Source organism: Cyprinodon variegatus, unplaced genomic scaffold (assembly GCF_000732505.1).
Source record: "Cyprinodon variegatus isolate N-32 unplaced genomic scaffold, C_variegatus-1.0 Scaffold216, whole genome shotgun sequence".
NCBI lineage: Eukaryota > Metazoa > Chordata > Actinopteri > Cyprinodontiformes > Cyprinodontidae > Cyprinodon > Cyprinodon variegatus.
The window spans coordinates 906,902-932,647 of NW_015150669.1; the positions used below are offsets into that span (position 1 = coordinate 906,902).

Sequence of the window (25,746 nt, forward strand, 5' to 3'; positions counted from 1 at the left end):
ACTTTCCTAATTTTATAAATAATAACCTTTTAAAATTTATTTTTAAGTGTCTAAATGGATATGCACCTACACCATTAAGCAATTGCATACAGATATTGCACAATCCACTAGAGCGGTTTCCAATGCAAATTGTAAGATCCCCTTTTGAAGAACCACTTTTGCTCAAAGTGACCTGTCCGTGAGAGGATCTGCAGTTTTGAACTTACTTCCTGTTGATTTAAAGACTGTAACCAGTTTCAGTATGTTCAAAACCAAACAAAATTCTGGTTATATCAAAAACAGAACTGTATCCATTTTTGATGTTTTTATGTTTTACTGTTTGTTTGTAGATGTTGTCAATATCACGTTGTTTCATTTTATCTAAATGACTATTGCTTTAATTTTTAGAGGTTCTTTTTAAAAGCCCATCTATGGACAAGTGCTACAAAGTAGCTGTTGCTATTGCACTATGATGCAAACATTGGACTGCTATTTTGTTCAGTTTGTCTATGTGGATGTGTGTCGGTCGCTACCAAATAAACTTTTAAAGAAAAATGGAGCCCTTAAAATTGTTATCTGATGCACAATTTTTTTCATTTTCGGTCCCATTTGTGAATCTAGCTGGAATTAAGTTATATCATGATAAAGGTGGACTCAAACTAATCCTAAATAACAGTTTAGGTTTCTAATCAAGTTGCTTTTCTGTTTTGCCTAAAATTACAAGCATTTTTTAACCATTGCAATGATGCTCACACTGAAATGGAGACGGTATTGGCCAGTGCAGAGCAGGTCTGTGTCACATGGCCTTCTCTGAACTACATATACCCAGACAACTATTAATGAAGTAGAGGGATGCAAATAAAGCAGAGGAAACACTACTTACTAAGTTCAAAGCAAAGTGATACGTTTATGAAGCAGCAATTAGACTTTTCTACATTTTTCTAATGCACACACTCCACTAAAAACAACAATTAAATGTGATTCCAGTCAAGCGTGCACCCATGACGTTATTATGAACCAAATTGTCCATGAGTTACAGCACTAGGCACAGCACATTAGCCTAGCACTTCAGCAAACTTCTTTGCATATTTGTCAGAAGTAGGGTCAAAAAGTATGTTTTAAAGACTGTAGCTGTATGCGTGGAGTCATATGTTACAGGTCTGATTCCACACTCATAGCTACAGAAATCATAATTATCATATATATTTAAGAATGTAGTAAAGCTATGGTTGTTTCAAATGACATTTCAGCACAATATAGCAATCTCCCTAACCACTTGTTGTCTTAACAAAAAACTAATTAATTTTATTTAACCTAACCAGATCAAACACATTTGCAATATCCTTTAGGCTGTGCAGCAGAACAAACATATATAGCGGTGGTAGTGAAAACTTTTCATTCTGAACTGGAACATCCCATTCCCTATCATGATTGGGATGTTCCCAATCATGATAGTTCAAGGGATTGAATAGTATCAAAACAGTACAACTTTAAGGTAACATCTATGTCTGTTTACAATCTATGTAGTCTTCTATCTGGACACTAGAGGGCAGAAAAACCTGACCAACTGCATGACTTGTGTTTATTTTTCGACATAAAGAAAAAATGTTTTGAAATATGTAAACATTCTGTTGCTAAATATAAAAAAAGGATCCAAATACAAAAACTGACATAAAAATAAGAAAATCAATACGATTGTTTTCTTAGATATACTTTTGTGAAGGTAACCCCAAAACATTTTCATCTGAAAAAAAAGATTTCACTTCATGGGTTTCCAATTCACCCCCTATTATGCAAGCAAATAACTAATAGAGACAAAAAAGCACAATATGGTTTCCTCTCACACGCTGATATTTGACCCAAATTCATCCCAAAGACGTTCCCCTGTCTCACCCATTAAACATCCACAAACTGTCACACAACAGAGAGGGTAAACATTGGTTTAACACTGAAGAACTGGATCCAACTACTCCCATGTGCAACAAAGAATCCTGTGAAATGCATCTTCACCTGTCTGAGTAAATCAGCTTTACAGGGATTGTTTTGTAAGTTTTGGTTGGTAACATCAGCTCTCTGGTAAGGTGGTCTGGCAGTGATGAACTGAACAAGTCAATAAAATAATTAACAGCTCTGTTAGCCTACGGAGATTAAGACACATGAGTAAAGAAGAAGACTGCAATCTTACCTTTTTACAATCTTTCCCCCAGAAATGAAATCAATTTCTTCTACTATTCCACCATTAATACATTTTGATATAAATTGAATGTTTCCATTTGGACCACATAACCACTACTGTAGGACTACAATTGTATCATACCTGACAGAGCAGCTGTAACTATGCTGCAATGGTACAGATTTTCAAAAATTATTAGCTTTTCTGCAATATCTGACACTGAGTGATGCAATCCACATTTCAAAGGATTCGGGGCTTACTATAGGGGGAAAGGCAGTCTCTACTGTTGCTGTGAAAAGGACGGGCAGCGCTGAAGCTCTCAGAGATGTTCAGGCCTGTCACTCCCTCACTCACTCCAACTGAACTCTGCTGCCCAGTGCTGGTCGTCTGTCTTACTGCAATACTTGGCCTCTGGTCTCAGGCAGCTTTGTGGCGAGGAAACTACCGGCAGCGAGTGCGCCGGCAGCGAATATGATGGGGACCGCTTTGGTGATGCCCACAAACGACTGGAAGATGCTAATTCCCAGAACAGCTGCCAGTTTGCAGAGGGCGTTCAAGAAGCCAAACGCTGTGGTCCTGAGGACAAGAGCAAAATGGTGGTTATAGTTTCAAAATGGGGGGATATGGGTCATTCAAGAATTGGAAAACATTTTATGTCTCCACCATGAAATTTTAAATAAACCGTGCACAAAATATAAAAAGCATCCCCTAAAATTGCTTGTTCTCTCTAGAATTGCCACTTCTAATGAGGACGAAGTTACAAATATAAGAAATAGGTTTAAATAATCCATCCATTATCGTAACTACTTATAGCCTAATGGGGTCACAGGGTAGGGGGGGTGACTGGAGCTTATTCCAGTAGTCAATGGGCAAGAGATGGGGTACACCCTGGACAGTCCGCTAGTCACTCACAGGGCCACACAGAGACATGCAGAGACGAACAGCCACACACACTCACACTCACTCCTGAGAATGTCCAATCATCCTAACATATAGAGAACCCAGAGAAAACCCATGCAGACGCAGGGAGAACAAGCAAACTCCACACAGAAAGGTCCTGTTCCCCAGGACTCAAACCCAAAACCCTCTTGCTGTAAGGCGAAAGTGCTAACCACAACACCACCATGCCGCCACCTATTAATAATATTTTTTAGTATTATTTTGTTGATATATTTTCCCTGTTACTGTTAAAACCTTTTGCTTTAGTATTCCCCTTTCCCACTGGCCTAAACACCTGTTTAAACCCAGGAACATTCGGCTTTTAGTGGCAATGGGACAGGCTCACTGATGCATGTCTACCCAGGTCAAATGGCTCAGCAATCGACCCGCGTTAAAAAAAATCATATCGGCTCCGGTTGGAATGCTGTGGGAACACCAGAGCCGGTCGACCTGCTAAATTATGTGATACCATTTAACTCAACGAACTGACGTCAATGCACCACACCAGCTACGTCTGATCTAACAAGCCGAAACAGTTCTGTTTACATTCTATAAACATGGCGCAACAATGGTAAGACAGATTCAGACAGATAGTAGAGCATGTTGCTGTCCATTGTTTACTATTTTGATTTCTGTCTAACTGGTAACATCATCAACGCTAACCCAGCATGGTGGCGTCACTAGCCGTAGGGGGACAGAGGCCATGCAGCTTGCCAGCTAGGATATGGACCCAGCTTTTTATGCCAATGAGAAGGGAACCAAATGCTGATAGTTAGCAGGTCAACCCATGGTTGACAATCACGCATTAACGCGGTATTTTCAGTGGGAAAGAGGCTTAAAAGACACATTTTATATGGTAGTAGTTAAGCTTTGAACTTTGGTCCTCAATAAATAAGTAACCCTGGGGCCCAGCTGAACCGACCTGCTCAAATTGCTTGCTCTGATTATAGCTCGCTACAAGATTCAACCTTCAACATTAGCATCGATTTGTAACCCCTTACAGTAATCATTGTAACAGGGCTACAGACATCAGTACGCAGCAGAAACGCACATGAATGACGCTCGTCAAATTATACTACAGCCTTCTGAAAACGAACCACAAAAACTTGAGGTGTAAAAATGTAGCAAACAGGGAAAGGTCTTTGTCAATGATACCAAAACTTGACGGTGGTACATTTGTATGTGTCACACACAGTTTTTGTGCCACACACTAGCCTAGTAAACTAGCCCAACCCACTAGCCTCGATCAATGCCCCAGGCCCTAAAACTGGCGGGCCATTCACAACGCAGAGATGTGTTTTGAATTTCTGGATGCAAAGCAGGCAGGGTTTTGAGGACGTGACGACAAAGCTGCGCGACTCTGGAGAAAGCACAAAAAGGAAGATGTCAACAACTGTTGTGCAGTTCTCGTTTGACTCAGCTTTGGAATCAGTTTTGGAAGGATTAGACTTGGGTTTTTGTTGAAATGTGAGCAGGAAGAGGCTCTACACTCATTCATTTTTAAGAAGGACGTATTTTCCGTTTTACCAACAGGCGGTTTGTTTACACTCCGTCACCACCTTTCTGTCTCGCTTACTATGTCACAGTCAGTTGCGCTCATTGGTCAGAGCGTTGGCCAATAGGCACAGATATGGTTTGAAAAGCAACAGGTTGTTCTCATCAAAAATATTCAGATGTCACCAATATCAGACTTGTGGAAATCCTGGGTAAAACATGGAGCTTTGGCCTCTTGCATACTGTAACTTTAACTGCCTCCTTATATTCCTAATTATAAGATTGACACAATACATGTGTTTTTATTGTTTTTACATACATAAACATAAACTACTTGTTCAGCAAAAAAAGCAGGACAGATCCTGAAAAATGTCATATATATAGAATTAAATTACTAGTTGGGTCAAAAGTTATGTAGTGTTTGTATAAAAACAGCTTATAAGAGTTATACCACTGACAACCCATAGAATGGACAGATTAAAACAGCTGATCTTGTACATCCTACCTTTTATCAGAGGGATACAGCTCCACTGTTATCACATCCAGAGCATTCCACGAAGCAATGCTGATACCACCAAACAGACACAAGAGGGCGATCATTCCCGATTCACTGTTGCCAAACATCAGGAAGAAGCAGCTGACACAGGATATGATGCTAGATCCCGCTGGGGAAGGAGATCATTTAAAGGAAATGTAATTGTGATTTTAAAATGAACAGCATGTGTTAGTATTCCAAACTGATTGAATATACCTACCCAGCATTCTCAAACGGCCAATTTTGTCCATCAAAAGAGCAGAGACGATGTTCCCGGGGAGCACAGCTAATGTGCCGAGGAAGTTGACAAAATAAATCATGTAGGCGTTGTTGAAGTCATCACTGAAGTCCAGAATGCAGCCCTCCTTGTTGTGAAGGAAGGTGCTGTTAATCAGCTTACAGTTGACAAACCTGTACTTGAACAAATCTGAGAAGAGAAAAAATTTTTTTTTTTTTAACAATACTGAAATAAAGTCAAAGAATCATCCACAGAAACGATTGCAAACTTCTCTGGGATTCAAATAAAAGGCATAAAAGCTATTGCAATATTTGTTTGTGAGTATGGTGATATCATGCTGCATAGCATCAGTCCTACGACACCTTGTTTTGCCTGTAGGACAGAAACGTACATTGTGGTCTTGTTCTACTAACTGTAGGCATAACTTCTTGTCTATTTTCTTTCTATGATCAGTGATTTTCACACTGCTCCATGTAGACTAGATTGTAAGATTTTCATCTGCTGAAGTATGGATCTCTGCAGATCATCCAGTTATCATGAGCCTTTTCATCCAAATTTGTTTTTTTCTTCCCCAACATTTGCAATTTTGTTGAAAAGTCAGTTCTTGATAGATCTGATGTTCAGCTCTACTCTTTTGTTGTTAGGATGATGCCTTGCATAGTGCTGTGTGGGAGGCTAAAAGCTTGAGACATTGTTTATTATACAACAATATTCTAAATCTCTTTTAACCTGTCTGATGTTTGTTCACCACCAAACCTCTGAAGTGTTCACAAGCCAGTTGGCTTTGTGCTGAGGTTACACTGCACACAAGTGATATGCAGCATATGGCTACACAGCATTATATTTAGCTTTATCACAGTAAGATGAACTCCTTCCTTTTATTTCACAATCATGTACATCATTTTATTTCTATCACAAAATAAATATAACAGTTTGGAATTGTATCATGGTAAAGCCTGAAAAAAACTGTAGGTTACATCTGTAAAGTATTGCAAAAAAAACATAAGACAAATCTATATTCTATATCTATATTCTATTTCTATATTCTATAAATCTATATCATCTATATTCTTCTGTTACCCATTGAGCCATTGAATAACCTGAAGAAAAGCAATTCTTATTCCAGACTGTTTTTCTGATTTCCCATAAGTTGAAGAATATATGACCCAATGGTTTACCATAAAGGTGATTCTACAAACCTATGCTTGCCATAATTAGAAACTGCCCCTCTGTTGAAGCTGTTACCAGTTTATAAATTTTTTTGGTGTCACTCTTGAGCATGTTCACCTTTTCTCCTTCTTAAACTACTTTAGGATAAAATGCAACATCATGTTGAAAATGGGATAAAAAATGAAGTAAATCTTTACAGGGGGGTTATGTATGCAATCCTGCTCGAGCTGCATTTGATTTATGGTCGCTTTCATGAAGATAATGCAAGAACTACAGCCACACCATCTTTCTTGCTTGTTTCCAATATGTTTTATGGATAATGATGAACATAAAGTGTTGGCTTCAGGCACTAGAGGGAGGAGGTTGATGCTCTCCAAGTGTACAAGCCTGAATAAATCAGTGACAGCAAAGAGTGGAGGGCTTGAAATGCCAGTGAAGAAAATGTCGACTCTGACCTGTTGATTTAGACCACTTGCAGGAATCGAAACCACAACAGAAGCCCTTAAATGACTTTGTCTCTACGCACTCAGATAACTTGGTCTCATATTCCCTGTTCAATTTATGTTCCCTAAATCTCAAAGCACTTCTTCTCATCTAATCCAATCAATCTGTGTCTGTGCTGGATTTGTTTGCGTTGCCGAGGTTACTGTTTGTGCTGCTAAAGAGTAACCAAGGGTTACAGGCATCATAGGGTTTCTGCTGCTGCCGTCACTGGTTTATTTCCATGATGGCCAGCATCGCTGTGTGTTCAAGATTAAAGGTTATCATAACAAATGTAAGGATTTGTTCCATCTTTTTTTATTTTATAGTATTTAGAGCAGTATTTAGTGGGTTGGTTTTCCTCTCTATTGCAGTTCTGTATGTCTGTATATTGTTCTCACTTCTGTGATACTACCCTCATTAATAACACTTACTAATAGTGTCATCACATTCTCAGTGCAGCTGTCATCAGCGTGTGGCAATAATCTAAATCTACAAATCTTATAGAAGTTTTCTCAGCTTTTCTTTTCTGATCTAATTTGCATCTTAGTGAAACCAATAATGTATAAACCACACAGCTAGTGTGGTGAAATAGTTTTGGCTTTTTTGTCACACCAGTCTGGCTTTGTGACTTTCTTGGAGACTTAATGGCAAATGAGCATCTGCGATAACTGGCGATGCGTGTTTTACATCACTGTAGGGGGATTTTGGGTCAACTCTGTTTTGCAGAACTGAACTGTTTTAGTTCAGTCAAATTTTAGTGCATCAAGCATGGATTGCATCTTAAAGATTTAACACAGCGATTTGATCAGACTGAAGTCAAGACTTTGACTAGACCACTCTTAATTTTTTTGTTGTTGTACAGACATCCAGAGGTGGATTTGTTGATATCCTTTTAATCACTGCAACATAAAACGCATGTACTTGAGTCTTAAGTTATGAAACTTTAAAGTTTAGAAACTTATGGCAAGAGATTTTCTATCAGAGCTTTCAGCTAGCAGAATCCATTGTTCCATCAGTTGCTTAAACTTGTATTAGAAAGATCAAGAACCCCACTACTTCTTGGCATAAATGTTTACAATTTAGGTATATGTTTAAGTGGTTTAAGTGTTGCTCCAAATGGACATGTTTCTGTCAACTGGGGTATCTTTTTTGTAGGGGACTTTGAAGGGTGGAAAACAAAACATTACAGTCCATAATAATCACCTGCAAGAATAAACAAGGCGACAGTTTGGAATTATAATTTTGCTAACAAAATCACCTCATAATGGCAATGCTTTAATAGTAATATTTACCTGTGTTGTAAAACAAACTGGCAATGAAGGTGCAGTTCCTGAAGAATGTGTGTGTGGAGGTGATGTCCTCAAAGAAGCACTCCTCAAACACTGAGTTTTCAAACACCATGGACTTCATCTTCAGGTTGAGGAACCTGCAGATAAATAACAGCTATGTTCAAGTTCTTCAGGTTGAGGAACCTGTGCACAAGTTTTAAATAACGTAGCTATGTTCAAGACTTGTAAGATGTTCATTTATGTTGGGGATCTGAGTTTTTGCAGACATTTCACCAATCTGATAAAGACCTTTAAAAAAGGGCATCAATACTGACAGTTTGTCATGGTGTCTCTGATTACTTTGTCAGATGCAATTTACGAGAGATTATGTTTTTCCCGGTAGTTTCAAACACGGTAAGACATTGAAATTATCACATTATGATCAATTCTAAAATTAACGCGATGTTCCACTCCTTTTAAACTCTTACCTTTCCTCTTAGAAGAGCACTGTGTGAAATTGAACAGGCTGCACTTAACTAAAATGGTCAGATTACATTTTTTATTTAGTGTTTCGGGACCATCTGTTCTCTGAAAAAATATAATCTGTCCTAATTGTAATATCTTAAAGATTCCCAAACTGCTGCTCTCCTGGTTCAGTCAACATGCTAAAGATAATTATGACAACCCCACCAAGGAGGGCTGAGAATTGTGTAGCTAAGAAGAGCTATGAAGACATTACCCTGGACTAAACCATTATAGATTGATACAGTGGAAGCTGAAAAACAAACAAACTATGGGCTCTAGATGGAGGCTGAGTCAACTGGGATGGTTAGCAGACATAGTAGGGGACTTATTCAGCAACCAGAACCAGAACATAGTAAGGAGTCCCTCGTCAGTTTATCCTAAGCTGTTTTCAGGCGTTAAAACCCAAAAAATCTTCCTACTTTGAAATTATTCACTCTCTTTTCTTCTTCCAAACTTTCCCTCCTTCAAATTCAGTCAAATAGCTCAAAATTATGCCCACTTTTCTTTTAATTTCAGTGAGAAAATACTTCATAGATTTTTGACAAAGTTATATTTCAGTCATTTCAATTGGTATTTTGAACAGTCAATTCCTTATAGACTTTTATCTTTTGTGTTGATCTATTTAAATGTCTCTCTTATGTTTTGTTTCTTTTCTTAAACAACAAAACAAGTCAATGCTATTGCTAGAGGGGTTATTTAATCTTTAATAGTGATTACTTCAAAAATAATCTTTGAATTTCATCTAACAGGTCAATATCTTCCATTATCATATCCTAAAATGCATTAGAATAAGAAGAAAACCTTACTTGTCATTGAAATAGTGTCCTTCGCGATGGACTTGGTTTTCTAAGGTGAAGTTAAAGGTTACATGTTCTACTCGCTCATTAGTGAAGGTCTTTGTCCGTGAGTCATATTCCTGCTTCTGGATGTACTTGATCATGTCAGGGAACCACACCGTTAGCCCGTAGTAGCTGCAAGTTTGATTAAAGACAAGGCAGATGGATGAAGCACCTAAATTGAGCAAGACATACATAACTAAACACAGGAAAATTAAAGGGGCTTTTTGTTTACCTGAACGACATGCTGAACCAAACAGCCATTAGCATAAAGGTGGTCCTTCTGTACTCTTGGTTGAAGCAGGCGAGAATGTTTTTTCGTATCTGCAGCATGTGAAGAGAAAAAAAAAAGTTTAGTTTAAGAGAAATGAAGTATTAGGTAGCATAGGTTTGATAAATTTACACTGAAAACAAATTGAGTAAATAACATAAAGCCAAATTCACTCTATAATTAAGGAGGTGAGTGGATGGAGGGTGTAGGCATGTGCATTTTAGCAGAGAGTGGGCTGAAGGCATCAAAACGAGACAGAACTGTGTCAAGCTCTATGCACATGATGCTGAAGAGTGTAACACAGAAACACTGGATTAACCATAGTCAATTCTGACAAAGAACACAGTTTACATTAATATCAGTTCCTCGTATGTCTTTGACATCCGGCTGGTTGAAAGCCTCCTGAACATGGCTTCTAATCTGGCTTCTAAACACAGCTTTTTATAAATCTCATTACTGACCTGTTGTGAAAGACCCATAATTTTCATTCTGTAGCGCTGCCAGATGGGAGTGTCGGTGCCAATTTCCACCAACTCCTCAATCTGCTTTACAGTCTTTATTGTGGTGACCTTGGAGTAATCAAACACAAGACGTTCAGAGGCCTCAATATCAGGCATCAATATAAACATGCTTCCTGGTTTTATGAAAATAACAGTTGCTTTAACTTTATCAGATAAAATGCAATTCACTTAAAAAGTATCTGCAGTTTCTTCTGGTTTTGCTTTACCATCAAAGTAGAATGCTTCCAATGTTTAAAGACAATCTAAAATGTTTAGTAAATGCAAAAGGCATTTTTCAAATCATGATTTACCATTTAGCAAGACCCTTTGCAAAAAAACATAGATCTGCATGAAAAAAATAAACCTGATAAATGTGCTACTCATCAACTGCAATCAAGTTTTTTTTTTTTTACTTCACTTCATAGGAATAGTGCTCTAGTTTTAATTATAGCATTATTTTAGATTCAGCCATATTGGAGAATTTTTCACCATAAATAGCCACCCCTGATGGTGGTTAGAGAGACTGGTGGCGCCAGTGTACAGGAGCCTCACTTCTGTCAGTGCGCTCCAAGGCAGCAGCCTTGAAAATAGCTTTACCTTTTGAGACTCATCTGTAAATTTCACTTCAACAGATTTTTGACAGTCAAAAAAAGTACCAAGAGTTTGTGTGGCTAGGAAAATTAAGCATGCTAAATAACTAAAACGGACATGTTGGTTAAAATATCTTTTTCACCTTTCATAAGTTTTATTTGAAAACTTTTATTTGTTTAACTTTGAATTAAATGTTTGATCTTGAAACTTTTACCAATCAACTTTAAGTTGCAGAGGTTGAAAGCATATATTCTGTAGGTACTTACGGTGAACACCCTCTCTGGGTAACCTTTAGCTCTCATGTTTGTATCGTGGACTTGCTTCAGAATCATCCAGCCTTCATCATGCTTGCCATTCTATTTAAGAAAGAAAAAAGAAGATTCTCCATTCCACACTAAGAAAAACAGACTCAAAAACCAATATGATCTGCTTAGATCACATTGGTGATGACTCAAACAAAGGTTAAACACGTTAAAAAACTATCAACGAGCTGAAATGCGCACCTCTAGGTAGAAGCGTGGGCTCTCAGGCATGGCGTTGAGGGCAGCGATGGCTGCAACTGAAGGAAATGCACACACCAACACAAACACCCGCCAGCTGTGAAACTGATAGGCTGAGCCCATCTGGAAACTCCACCCTTAAAAGTAAAAAATAAATAAATGAATAGAATATGCTTTAAAAACAAAGGATATTTCATTCAAAAGTAAGCTGGAACTCTCTGGGCCAGCAATCATAACCTATATGATGTATTCCCTTCATGAAAACAGTTATAAATACAAAATACCTTAGTTTTAAGTAATTATATTTCTCTTTTTGAGGAAAATGTTCATAGGATTTAGTAGCAAGTGATGTACTGCTTCGGCACTAGCCTGCTTGAATACTCGCTTTTTAAGATCTCACAAATTTTTGTTTATTTTTCTAAACTGCATCTGAAAATGTCAACCCTTGATAGACAAAAAGAGAACTGGTTTGAACTTTCTCACAGTAAACTAGTGACTTTTCTGGGATTGTAAATTGTAAGCTCAGCACTGGGTCTCTGGAAGCAGAGATGTGCGTTTAATCCAAGCTATACATTTGCACAGAATGTTTTCACATTCCTGTGAGTTTCAGCATGCAAACATTTTTTTTTTTTTTTTTTTTTTTTTTTTTCCAGTAATTGTGTGTAAAATCCACCAATTAACCAGATGGTGTTTGACCAAATTTGGGTCTCTGCAATCTACCGCCCACATGCTTTGGACCATTTGCTGAAAGTAAACCAACTATATCAGCATCACATATTTGTTTATGATACATGTTCATGTAACTGAGTCACTCAGCTAGTGGGTGTTATAAGTGCATCTATTGTTAACACAAATTGTGACACCATTAAAACCAGCTTAAAAAAAGAGTAAATATATGAATTTCTCTCTCTCTGTATGTATGTAGTATATATATATATATAAAGTGAAAATTGTTTTATATAGAGAGTATGTTCACATGATCTTTACAGATGACATTAACAACCCCCCCCCCTAAATTTTATCAGCTAGCATACCCATTACAACATAAAGGGTAACGTGAATGGAGAAAAACAAATCCAGTACTGACTGGAGGCAGCTGGTAATACTATTATAAGACATAAAGGATAATTCCATTGGCACAAAATAAAAGACTAGTTAAGGTTTAAAGAAGCTCAATACAAATCAGACTTTTTGAGTTCAGGGCTGACCAGCACTGGAACGGAGGCAAAAACCTTTTACAAATAATATATATTTGACTTAGTAACTGGTTAAAAAGAGAGACTAACTGAAGCAAGAAACAGACAAAACCTTTAAAGTAACTTAAAACTAAACTCATTAAACGTTATATTATATATAGTCATATTCTTATCATAGTCATCAGAATTAGCTGTGACCAGGACAACATGTCGGCCCTAATCTTTGTCTCGATCATTTGGATTTTCATGCTCACCGTAGTGTGGAATGATAGCCCAGGCCATGGCAGATGCATAAATTCCTCCAATCATCCAGAACATGCAGAGCCAGCTGAGGTGCTCGCCACGCTTCTCTTGAGACAGAAATTCAGAATAGTACGAGAAGACGATGGGAATTGAGCCACCGATTCTGTAAAAGTCAGAGCCAAAAGGTCAATATTAATCAATTTGTCGATTCACTGTGAAAATCACCCAAGATACAACAATACAGAATAAAGATGGAGTAATAAGAGGTATGTTATTGCACCCGTATGTACAATGTACTGCATGCATGTTGTTTCAGTCTATTAGAGCCTCAGCTCTGAATTTACGTACAGTTTACTCTGATTTAATATGTTTAAGTGTTAAGGTACAGTTTGATTCTTGCATGATTCTTCTACTATGTTAACGTGGCTCAACTATCTGAAATGAATAGAGAGGATCAGAGTTTAATGAACTAAGGTTATCATCAACTATTACAGTGCCAAGAGATTTAAAATCATTAAAACATAATTTTAAACTACAGGTTTAAAGGTGTAGAACAACATCAGAAGGTATTCATTCAAAATGATGATGATACATTTTAAAAATTACAAAGCCTGGCTCTTTGGAAGCCGAATACAATGAAACAAGAGATGATTCAAGCCTCTTTCACAGCCATGTTTCTCACTATGTGCTAAGTGGGTAGGTGATACCTTGTAACTCACTGAAGTTGGCTTTTCTATTTACCAGTTCATTAAAGTACAAAAAAAAGCCCAAAAAGACAAAAATTGTCTTCTTTACTATGTAAGAGTATTGTAAGTGAGCTTTACATTGATCTTGTCTTACAAATTGGTGACCCATTAAAAAACATTAACGAGTGGAAAAACAGATAATCCTCCTGAAGTGCACTTTTTAGAGAAAAACATTAATAGTATACATGAAAAACAGGTGTTAGACAGATGAAAAAACAAAAAGAGCTGAAGGTGCAATTACCCGACACCTGAGAGAAGGCGGCAAAACAGAAAAGTGCTGTAACCCTGAACGAAGGATGAGAAAAAGGAGAAGATACTGTTGATGGACAGAGAGATGATAAGAGACTGCCGACGGCCAATCCGGTCTGCCATGGCCCCCCAGAGGAAAGCCCCAACCATCATACCGAAGTATACAATCAGACCTGCCAGGAGAGCAAACAAAATGTGTCAGTTTTCTACATTTAGTGTTTATAGACTTATTTTCCAATAATACAGCACAGACAGGGAAATATTCCTAGTTGGTAGATGTTGCCTTGGAGATTATAACCTTTACTTTTTTTAATGGTATCTTCTTAACATCATGTTATTTATGGTTCTAGACTAGTTATCTCTACATCAACAAAGGCCTTTTTAGGACTTGTTAATGAGGTTGGGAAAGTTTAATCAATTTAAATACACAAACTGACAAATATGGTTTGGTAGAAATGCAACCAGTAGCTTTTGGGAAGTCCTAGAAAAAACTTAACAGAAAGCATTATGTAAGTGCTGAAGAATAGCCAGTAATTCCAAAATTACTTTCTGTAAATTAGCCTTTATGTCTGTGAAAGAACCTGGGAAGTTCTTTAAATATCCTATAACAGATTTCCATTAGTATATCAAGTCAGTTCAGGAGGGTTGCCAGTAAAATTTTAATGGTATGTGATAGGTTTTGAAAAGGTTTTAAGCAAATTCAGGAAAGAAACGATGAGGTGGCATTTTTTCACAAAACCCTCTAATGGAATCTAAGAAAGCTATTGTTTATATACTCAAGGTTAAAGGGAATTAAACTTTAAATTTTAAAAGATATCCTTTAAGTTTGGGGAAAATAACCAGTGGGTTCCCTGTAAGTTCAATAAGAGTATCTTCTGTGCTTCAAAAATTAAATATCTGGGTAATTTAGCACTGAGTTTAGAAGAACTAAAGTCTTTGTTTATTTAGACCGTGGAGATAACGGTATTACTTACAGTAAAAATGAAATGAAAAAACAAACTATCTTTATCAGAAAACATGACAGTCAATGACAAAAGAATTTGATCAGCCTTAGGTTTTCTTTTTAAAAACATATTACCTGAAGAAAAAGCAAAATTAAAAGAGCCTAAAAAATTTTTCAGTCCATCATCTTTTTCCATAGTTGTTTAGATACAGAAATCAACTTTTTGTTTCAACAAAACCATATCAAAAATTATATATTGGCTCCAACTGGCAATAAAAGGAGGCACAGATTTTAAAAGAATTATCCCTTTTCAGTTTTCAATCCCAAAGATTATAATCTAGTTTAAACAAATATTCTTTCTTCTATGAGCATTGCATTATAATGCATTATGATTAATTCTCACTTATTATGTTTGCTCTTCTTCTCTAGATTCTGTTAATGTATGATTTATCAGACACTGACATAGATACGTCTGTTGGCATCTAAGCAGGAATGTATGCTGCGTTTCTCCTGTGTATGTAGGTTACTAAACAATCATAAAAAATATAAAAAGAACCAAACTGTGCTGCAGGTACTGTTGAAAATCCCTACAGGCTCTACTGGCGTATGTGTAATTCACTCAATTTAAAAAGCACACATGTGATTCATGTGATGAAGGAACATGTCACCCAGAGCAACAGTGAATAATTTAGGTGTTTAAAATAGGACTTGAACATGCACCTATGTCTCTGCTATACAAGAGAACCTACCATATATTATGACTGTTAAAGTCTTACCAAGCATGCTTTTGCTGGGTTCAGAGAGACACATATCCTTCTCTGCACTGGGGAGGACAAACCCCACCACGAAGATTTCCACACCATCAGCCATAAGTGCCAGCCCTAAGACGAAGTACAGACTCCACTGGAACTTTCCGTGCCCACATTCCTGCAAAATGGTCTCATACTGCTGAGCCAGCTCCTCCTGGTCCTTCCGCCTCTCAGCCTCAGATGCCCCAATATCTCTAAACTGTTGAGCTCCGGCTGTTATTGATCCAGGACCTCCAGCCAAGTCTCCTTTCCCAGAATCAGCCCTGGGGATTCCTTGGTATTCACCCTCATAGATCTCGTCATCCTCGTCATGGCCCTCTGTGGAGTCACTGTGGCCACCCTCATCATCGTTGGCCGCCTGGCTATCGCCGCGGTAGTAGCCTCCATCCTGGCTCCCCTGCATTGGGTAGTCATCATCATCGTCTTCTTCGAAGCGACTGTAGGAGCGCTTGCTGTACTCATCGCTCACCCGATCCACTGACCGGCCAACCTTCTTACTAGCTTGCCGCTTGACTTCTTTCGCAATGTCTTTGGCACCTTTTATAAAAGCAGTCCGGTTTTGGTAGCCTTCCTCCATCTTTAAGACGCTTTAGAAGAATCAGTAGAGGATGAAGGTCTTGAGAAGAGGCCTCTGAAGGTGACGGGACTTTCTGAATCTAGGTTGAAGCTGACAACTCCCAGTTGACTTGACTCACTCCTAAAGGGATAACAGAAATATAGGGGGAAAAAAGAGGATTCCAAGTTTACTATGCACTCCAGGTTGTGTTTACAAGTCAAAACTTCACAGTTAGCTGACTTTTCTGATGATCTATTTTGTAACAAACAACTTAAAAAAGTGAACACCTTTGTTTTAGATTAAACATGAGCAGGACAATCGGGCTATGAAAATACAATATTCTGCAAATGATGGTCATGCATGACAGCCCTGAAATACTCAACAAAAGGACAACCATGGGCATACAGTTGGAGAATATAATCTCAGACCAATGGCCCAAAATGTTCAGACCCTGTACGGATGTAAGACTGCCCTCATGTAAATAACTAGAGTGAAATCCAGAGGTGAGGTCTTTGATTTGATGACCTTACTTGAATTAGACTTGACCTTAAAACCTATAGAGAAAGTAATTTCAAGAAAAGACTTGAAATTACTTGATGCTCTTGTTTAAGAAATTCCCCATGCAAAATGATAATGATAACAAAATACTGGCCAAGAAGTTTAGACTTTTGACCTGTCTCTGTTAAGTTGGAGGGGCTTTATTACACATACACCATTATAGGTTTACGTGATCAACCAGATTTCTTTCTGTTATACTGCAGGATTGAATTAGATTGTACGAAATTAGATGTAATTGTGAAAAAAGTTTGATTGTATTGAAATGAATTGGAATAATAAGAACAAAATTTGGATCAAAATGGATTTCATGTAGGTGGCATGTTTTAATTGAGCTTTCATTGAGCTACAGCATTATTCCTGTCTAAGATCAGCTGGGAATACCCATTTTATTCTATTTCCAGATGACACAATTAATGAGTGAGAGGTTCGGAGATTTTTGTAAAACAAATCCTCAAAATCTGATGTTTACGTACACTAAAATTAAAATCCCACTAAAATTACTATGTTTGTGAAAAGGACAGATAATGACATGTTTTTTAATAGCTTACTTAAAACATTTGAGGAAAGTGAATGCAGCAGCTCTGATTGTGGATGAAGCTGATACCCATGTGTCATTATCCACAGTGAAACATGTAGTGTACTGAAAAGGGCTGAACCATCAATTCAGAGAGAAAGAAGAAATTTTTCTGAAACATAACAAGTCAATGTTTGCACATGTTCTCAAGAGCAAAAAACTTAATCAAAGACTCTTGTTTTAAGTAAACTGAGCTTAAAATGCATTTTTTAATCTCAGTGCACAGTTTGAAAGTCTATGAATACCATACAACTGTGAAGTACAAGGTTGGTAGTATCAATAAGTGTGTGCATTTTACTGGGACCAAGTCCACCAAATAGAGTTAAAAGCCTCCAGCTGTTCCAAAATGCTGCAGCCAGATTTCTGATGAAAACTAAAAAGAGATATACTTCTTCCATTTTGACTTCCATTTATTGGCTTCATGTTAAATCAAGAATAGAGTTCAGTATCATTCTTTCATGTATAAGCCTTTAATATATGCTATTGTACATAACTGTAAAAACCCTTTTTATAGTAATATCCACCTGTATATTATATATGGTACATATCCAGCAGTACATTTAGTTCATAACACTAGTGATCTATATATTATATTCATTATTTATAATGGTATTCATCTCTATACTCATTCAGTAGAAACCCATGTCCTGTATTTATGGGACCATTATTTATCCCGCACTTGCTGCTATTGCACTTCTGGTTAGACCTAAACTGCATTTCGTTGCCTTGTACCTGTACCTGTGTAATGACAATAAAGTTGAATCTAATCCAATCTTAATAACCAAATCTCATCTTATATCAGAGATCTGATCATTCCTTATGTTAACAGAGCATTTTGGTGGTCATGCACTTAGGTATCACTGCTCTGCTACCGTCAACAACTTCCATTATAGATGATGAGTTGAGCCTGTTGTTCTGTGTTAAATCCTGTTTTTTTCTCATAGACATAGCTTTGGGCTTGGCTTTCACTGTGACTTTGTGCTCTATTTCATCCTTTTTACTTGAAAATGGGCTCAGAGCCTAACAGTTTCTTTCTTGGACAGAGACACCTATGGAGCTAGTGTACCGTTACATTTCTGACAGAAATAATTTTTGGATCAGTGCTTCCAAGTTCCTTTTGTATGGCTGCTTCTGACTCCTTGAATACCTATACAGCTTTGGCAGAAGGCTGCTCTCTCTGATCCTGGGTCTACTGGAGGTTTCTACCTATTAAAATGGGAGTTTTTCCTCTCCAGTGTCACTGCATGTATGTTTATGTGAGGGCTTGCTGCAGAGTCAATGACACAACTGTTCTACTGTTGCTACATGCTCATCCTAAAGGAAAAAATACTGTAAATTCAATGACCTGATGTCATCAGCTGAGTTTGCTTAGATCGAAAATATTTCACAAATCCGTCTCTAATTTAAATGAATTGTCTTTGCAACATGCATTGGCACCTTTCTGTGCAATGTAAACTGAATTAATTTTTACTTGTAAGAAGGGAATATCTTGTAAATACTGAAGCAACATCTCAACATATCACCCAGACAGCTAAATCTTGGGCACAATTTTAGTTTTACTAAATTGAGAACAACCCAAACATTAGTCATCATAATTGGAGCAAAGATTACAAATCCTGTATCTCTAGGTTTGGGGACAAACCTGAAAAGGTGTACGTGGAAAACAGATTGAAGAAGACTACCAAAAAAGTTTGACTGAATCATACAACTTGTGGAAAATTCAACCAAATGTTAAGGAAACATGTAAACTTCTGAAAGTACAATAAAGCTGTTTTATTTCTGTCATCATAACAGCCTAACACCTTCGATTTCAGTGCAGTGCATCATCCTGATTAGTTTCTTCATATAGTGTGTAAATGCTGCACAATAAACAAAACTAAATGATTTTGTAGATCATTATTTCCTACTGTTTGTAACTTTAACTGTACAAACCTGAACGAGATGATACAAGATCAACAATTAATCATCTGGATGTTTACATTTAAAAACATTTGTTAATCATCAAATTATGCTGTAAAAATCACTTTTAATGTCTTAAGAGTCATTTTTATGTTGGTTTTTTATTTAAAAAAAATTAATGGATTCCTTCCTATTTAAACCTGTTGCCTTCCCCTGTTCACCCTGCATATGTCCTTTGCTGAGTCGCCGAAAGGCAACGTAATTATGCAGCGAAACGTCCAGCATCAAACCCAGTGTGGTTTATAATGGAAACGTCTTGATATGAAAAATGACTTGAGTGCCACCACTCAAGAGGATGAGGGACAGAGTATGGGATTCAAATGAATCCGACTGTACCGTGATCCTGACCCATAAACATCTTCAAATCGAGGAATAAAAGAGGATTTTCCACACAATTAAAGAAAGAAACCTCAAGAAATCATCAGATGATCCAAGAGAGCTTGGCTAGATTTCATCGGTTAAATGTCACATTTGACAATAATTTCTGGGCAGCATGAATGCAAACTAATAAATTTGACAAAGCCGTATGTAAAAGCAAATGATCCATGAAATTAAGAAGCTGGCATTCAGATACCTTATTCCACATATTAATGCAGTGTCACATATCCAACAAATTCTGCAGCATTAACGACATTTTTAAGGTGCTGACTTGTTCTTGCATTTGCTAGATGAGACCCACATCAATATGTTTATGGAGTAGCACTATGAGCCTCGGGTGGCTGTGCAATAAGACAAGATGTCACTTTGAATTTGTGCTGCTGTGAATCAGCAGATGGGAGATGATGAGACGTCGCTGCACTTTCATCGGCCCTTTGGAAGCTAACTCTGACAGGTAATAACAGTCCAGACAACGCTTCTCAATAGTAGGCATGTATACAGGCCTGCAGGCTTCCTAATATCTATGTAATATCTTAAGTTTATTTTAGAGACTGGACTGAATTCTGTAAAATATTTAAAGGTTCCAGTAGATTTTAACTTTTGGGTGTATTGTCTGATAAATTCAGCAACTCTGTAAACCTTTTGTCAGTTTAATAGCATTCACAGATAATTGGTATGAAAGCTGCACTATTTTGCATGTTTAATGATGTATTTAAACCCATCTCTTCCAAAATTTAAATGATTATAAAACAATCAACTTCAAATGTCTTTATTTATTTAGTTCGAGATGATTGTGTGTTTTAGTCTAGCTCACAAAGATTGAATGTGAAGTAAATGTAAATTGCACATGCGCTACATGCTTTTTAACATCCATCAAAAGAGTCCAGACATAATTCTGGCTGGATATTAGATATAAATATTGTTTTGGATTGTTAGCTCCTTTGGCTGAGACCCTGCTACTGAGTGTAGTCTATAAATTTTGAATAGGCGTAAGATTCTGTAAGGTCCTGTTGGAAAGCTAAGCTGTGTTGAAGTTTCTACCAGTGGATGTGAGGTATTAGATGCACCTGCCTCAATAGACTTAACCTCATCACCTGACGGTCATGTGACACTGGTAAAACAATATATATATATATATATATATATATATATATATAAAAGATTAATTACATCAGAGGCATAAAATCACAAAGCTATTTGTTCACCACATGCCTCGTGCTGTCATGAAGCCCTTTAGGGGACAAGGTTTAGGGCATGTAAATGTCAGCTCTGTAAAAATATCCTAAACAATTTCCTTTTATTAACAGACAAATTGCACACATCCAAACCTAGGAACAGTGTACAAACTGTCGAGGATGGTGGTATCGTCATGCTGAGGTATGGTTACAGTAAGGACAGTGGATACAGAAAAGAAAATAGTGAAACAACTAAGAACTCTCTGGGTGTTGGATTATAAAACTTGATCCAACTGAGTGTTGCAAGAGGAGCTGGAAACTCACAAGAGCACTATTTTTTTTTCTAAGTATAGAGCAGGCTTACAATAAGATTTTAGAAGGGACTCAATGAAGCCCCAACTTAATTTCAATTAGATATTATATACCTCCAGAAGCTTAAAAGTGTCAACACAAGGTGTGAGAGCAAGGTGAAACCCGCTAAGAGACAACTTTAAAGGTCCCATATTATGCAAAATTCACATTATGAACATTTTATAACAGTCATATTTGTCCTGCAGCCTGTATGTGAAATTCACAACTGAAAAAAACAACCCTTTCCCCTCTATCAATGCCTTACTTCACCTCTTAGCTACTGTGTACTGAAACCCTCTGTTTCAAAATGATTCCCTTTATGATGTCATTTGGGGAAATAAGCTGCCCAGAGTGTTCTGTAGCAGCCCATCAGTCAAGCTGCAGGTATTATTCCTTGATCCTAGGCTATGATTACGAACGCTGACTGCTTGTCATTGTTGCAGGTTGTGGGGGCTCGGCCGTCGGGAGGACAGGGGCTTGGAAAGTCAAAAGAGCTCCTCCAGAGGAGGGCTGAATAAGGGGGGTTTGGTAAATGCTGTCAGCCTATTTTGTGAGGCATTTACCTGTAAAAATGATAAAAACATTCTCTAGGGGCCTCACTGTTAATATTCTGTGTTTTCAAATGTGGAATAATATGGAACCTTTAACAAAACATCAACAGACATTAAGCTTTTATGTTATTGTGTGTTTTTAGCCCTTGTGCAAAATCTGATAAAAAAAAATCTGCTATCAACTCTAACGTGTGATCCAAATTCTTCTTTTTTACATGATCACCCAACTTAGATAAATAATCTAAAATAAAATGTAAAAAAATATTTGACATACACGTTGATGTTGAGTGTTTGCATTCCTTATTGCTCTTTTTTCCTCTCTTATTGGACAGGTCACAGCAACCAGGAAGTACTTGGAAACTAATATAATTTATTTCACCACCATTAATTAAGAATATATTGTGTTTACTGGGAAAAGCCTCTGATAGTTGGTTGATATTTCATGTTTTATTCGTGGCATAATTTCCAGTCATGAGGCAGCAGATTTTCCCTGTCAAGATGAAGAGGAGAGATCAAAGGAACCCAGCCAGGCCTGGTCAGAGAGGCTAAACTGTAGTATTCAAACCTAATAATATTCCTAATGGACGTAATCATCTTATATCCAGTTTCTCTACATAAAATCTTTAAGAGTCAGAATCTGTCGAAGCAGAAAACAAAGTTTCTGGTAGCAGTAGTTGGATAAATGCATTTATTTGAACTTCTGCATATAATATGTAGAGAAGGCACTTATTGAATTTAAGGTGGTTTCAAAGAGGTTTAAACTATAATCAGCTTTATTTCTTTTAACAATTATTACAAGAACAAAAGAGCAAAACAAACAACTTTATGTACTAAATTTTAAAATAAGTTAATAAAAACGAATACTCTAACCTACGCCTGCCTTACTATTTCTATTGTGAATGAAGAGGAAAGGTTGACGTCTTTCATTGCCAACAAACTTTAAGCAATTAAGTGTTGAGTTCAATTTTTGGTACTAACCAAATATTTTCCCACCACAATTTACAAACATTCTTTAAAAATCATACCATATGATTTCTCTGGATTTCTTTTTCGACATTTTTTCTCTCATATGAAAAAATTTACAGATCTCTTTTGTCTTTCCAAGTAGAACACCTTACACAAGTGGCTGACAAAGGCTTCTTCCAAATACCACAAACTGCAGCTCCTACCTATAGTTCCAAGCTCCTATCCCTTTGCTTTTCACAGGGTTAACAGTAAGAACACTATCCAGGGTAGGAAATGAACTCCGGACTGCTTTGCTAAATCATAATGGACACACACATGAATGATGCTGCTCAAATTGGGACTCAAGCATTCCAGACAACAAATTACAAAAAAAAATGTTACAAAACTGTTGCTAACAGCTGAAGCTCTCTTTTATAAAACCCAAAACATATGAAGGTGTGAACATAGTATGTGTTTCACAGAGTCAATATCACACAATTTATTCAATCTGTCATGCAAAGGATTGTGGGAAATCGCTCCTAGGATCCCTATGCTATCTGCATTGGGGTTAGGAAGCATACTGTCTCCTGGTCCTAGCTCCTTCCTAATTGCCAGCACTTATTATGGCACCTGTGGATCCACTTCCAACAGGGTTTAAGTATTCGTATTGAACCTAAATATTTTGTTGCCCCGCTGTAGGACTGCTGTTTTTTTTTTTTTTTTTTTTTCCTCTATTTTTAGTGTGTTGTGGTGTTCTTGTTCTAAACTGTGTGTGTACAGTGTAGATTTTTTTTTCTTTTTTTTTTTTTCCTTTTTTCCATTTCCCTAAGACTGAAGCACCCTATGACTTTTTATCTGGTAGTAAAATATTTTATATATCATACAGATAAATATCCCTAAAAATACTCAAATCTAAACTATGTATCTTTCTCAATAGATACCATTTCCATCGGTTGTCATCCCCTGTACAGTTTGACCAGTCAACCTTAATGAATTATAACCTGTCATGAAGTCGCAATACACTGAAACATCCTGCTTTTTGTATTACAATCTATTTAGTCGCATTTCCTTACAGCTGAACATAGAAAATTACTTTTAATCACGGATTGACGAAGTGGGTACAAAACATCTCCACTTGATCTGTTAGCAGATTATTTTATAAAGCTTAGTTTAAAAAAGAATTGGGAAATTAGCAAATAAGCCTACTCCTAGATTACAGCTGAAAAACATATTTTGGCTTTTTTGGTAAAAATTAAACTCTTGAAAGCTGTATTCTAAAGCAAATAGAGTATTTGCTCATGAACACAATAGTCAGTAAATACTTGAAAAAAACAAATGTACAAGTTGCAACAAATAAATTGATTACCAGAATAAAGACAACAATAATCAGAAAAGCAGCCAAAGACCTTTGGAGTAGTTCCGGAGATCCATTGGTCAGGTGGGCAAATCGGTTGAAAAACAGCCATTTAGACATTTATTCTATAAATCTGCACTGAAAAAAGTAATGCAACCATTTCTGGCATTTACTTAATCACATTTAGTTACTTTAACACAATTGTTTCATGTTAGCAGGGTAGGACATAAAACAAGTCTGTTAAAGTATGATTAAGTAAATGCCAGAAACGGTTGCATTATTTTTTCATTGTGAAATTTGAGTGTCAAGGGGAAAAAAGCCATTTATAAACACATAAGCCATAAAAAGTCCTGTTTTCAGTTTGCCACCATTAATGTAGGCGACACAGCAAATGTGGTGGAAGGTCTGAGGAGATCAAAACAAGACTTTACATTAGAGTAAATCTCACACTGCACTGCACCCTAAACACACAAACCCACCGTGAAGCATGGTGCTGGGAGGATCATGATGCGGGCATGCTTTGGACTGGGAACAGAGTTGGTGACGAGACAGAGGGAGCTAAATACAAAAGGATCCTGAAGGGAACTCAGCTGCAAAAGACTGCAAAAGCAGGAAAATGACCCACTAATGCTAAAATAGGATCTAATCTGAATCAGTTGGAGCTCTTTTTTAAAGAATCCACAACATCTTCAGTGTATGTAAGCCAAAATGTAGCAGTAAAAGGGGCATGGCTTTGATTGCAGCAAAAGTGTTTTTACCAAAACTCCATTTAATAAAAAATGCACTTCATTGTTGTTGAGCTGAGAGTCTCTCCACACAGATGCAAACACTCAGATTCCAGAGGAAGACAAGATGAAGGCCCGAGGATGAAGAGTGTTGATTTATCTTTATAGAAGCCCCCCATTAGTTTTTCCCTCCATTAAAAATAATCAATTGCAATTTTATGGTCTCTTTCCAAGGCCAAGTACAACCCGTCCTCACATCACTATTGTATTTATAGTACAAAGATTCCTATCAGCTGTGTGGAGATAAATCATCAGGACACCTGATAACATCACATCAGCAGAAGACTAAAATATTCCTGAAAAGCTTTACACCCTGCTTCAACGTTTTTACTCAGAAAAGCTGCAATGTGCTGATGTTTTCCATCTAAGGATAGCAACAGGGTGAAATAAAACAGTAAATATGAGCAACAAGAGAGATCAAAAAAAAAAAAAGAGGCCGCTGTATACGTCGTTGGCAAGGCCAATTTCTACCAAATATTTCCTGCCAGATGCGCTCATTCTTAAACCAGCAGACTGTCACGACTCGGATCCGATTGTCTTGATTCACAAAATGGATTTTTGAAGCGAGCTGCCGATGAAAACGCCCCTCGCGCTTTTATTTCACATGATGTCTTAACGCATAAAAAACACACCCACGGAGAGAGGAAGGATTTCCACGGCTCCAAATCGCCACTCGCGGCTCAGAGCTTTAATAAGTGTTGCATTAATTCTCACCGTAAATGTAAGGAGCGCCTCTCTGCAGCCCGGAGGTGATGGAGATGCTGTTGCTGTGAGGCGAGTGATGATGTGTGAGCTCTGGTGGAGTGGAGAGAGAAGCCCACGCTGTCCACGCACACTCTGTGATGCACAGGGCTCCCCTCCCTCCCCTCTAT

At 37.3% G+C, this 25,746-nt stretch overlaps 1 protein-coding gene across 2 annotated transcripts; it reads right to left on the bottom strand.

Annotated features, from left to right (window-relative positions):
* Positions 1-818: 818 nt before the first annotated feature.
* LOC107088379 (synaptic vesicle glycoprotein 2A-like) lies at positions 819-25,746 on the bottom strand. Of its 2 annotated transcripts, XM_015380508.1 has the most exons (13): positions 25,589-25,746; positions 15,656-16,385; positions 13,929-14,109; positions 12,953-13,104; positions 11,506-11,639; positions 11,269-11,358; positions 10,373-10,480; positions 9,876-9,964; positions 9,611-9,775; positions 8,304-8,437; positions 5,341-5,547; positions 5,091-5,250; positions 2,545-2,728 (listed from the first exon to the last, which is right to left on the bottom strand). In XM_015380508.1, the coding sequence occupies exons 2-13, from the start codon at positions 16,263-16,265 to the stop codon at positions 2,545-2,547; spliced, it is 2,214 nt and encodes a 737-aa protein (XP_015235994.1). In that variant the 5' UTR covers positions 16,266-16,385; positions 25,589-25,746. The 2 variants fall into 2 exon arrangements, with proteins under 2 accessions (XP_015235995.1, XP_015235994.1); XM_015380509.1 differs by lacking the exon at positions 25,589-25,746 and having other exon boundaries at positions 819-2,728; positions 15,656-16,265.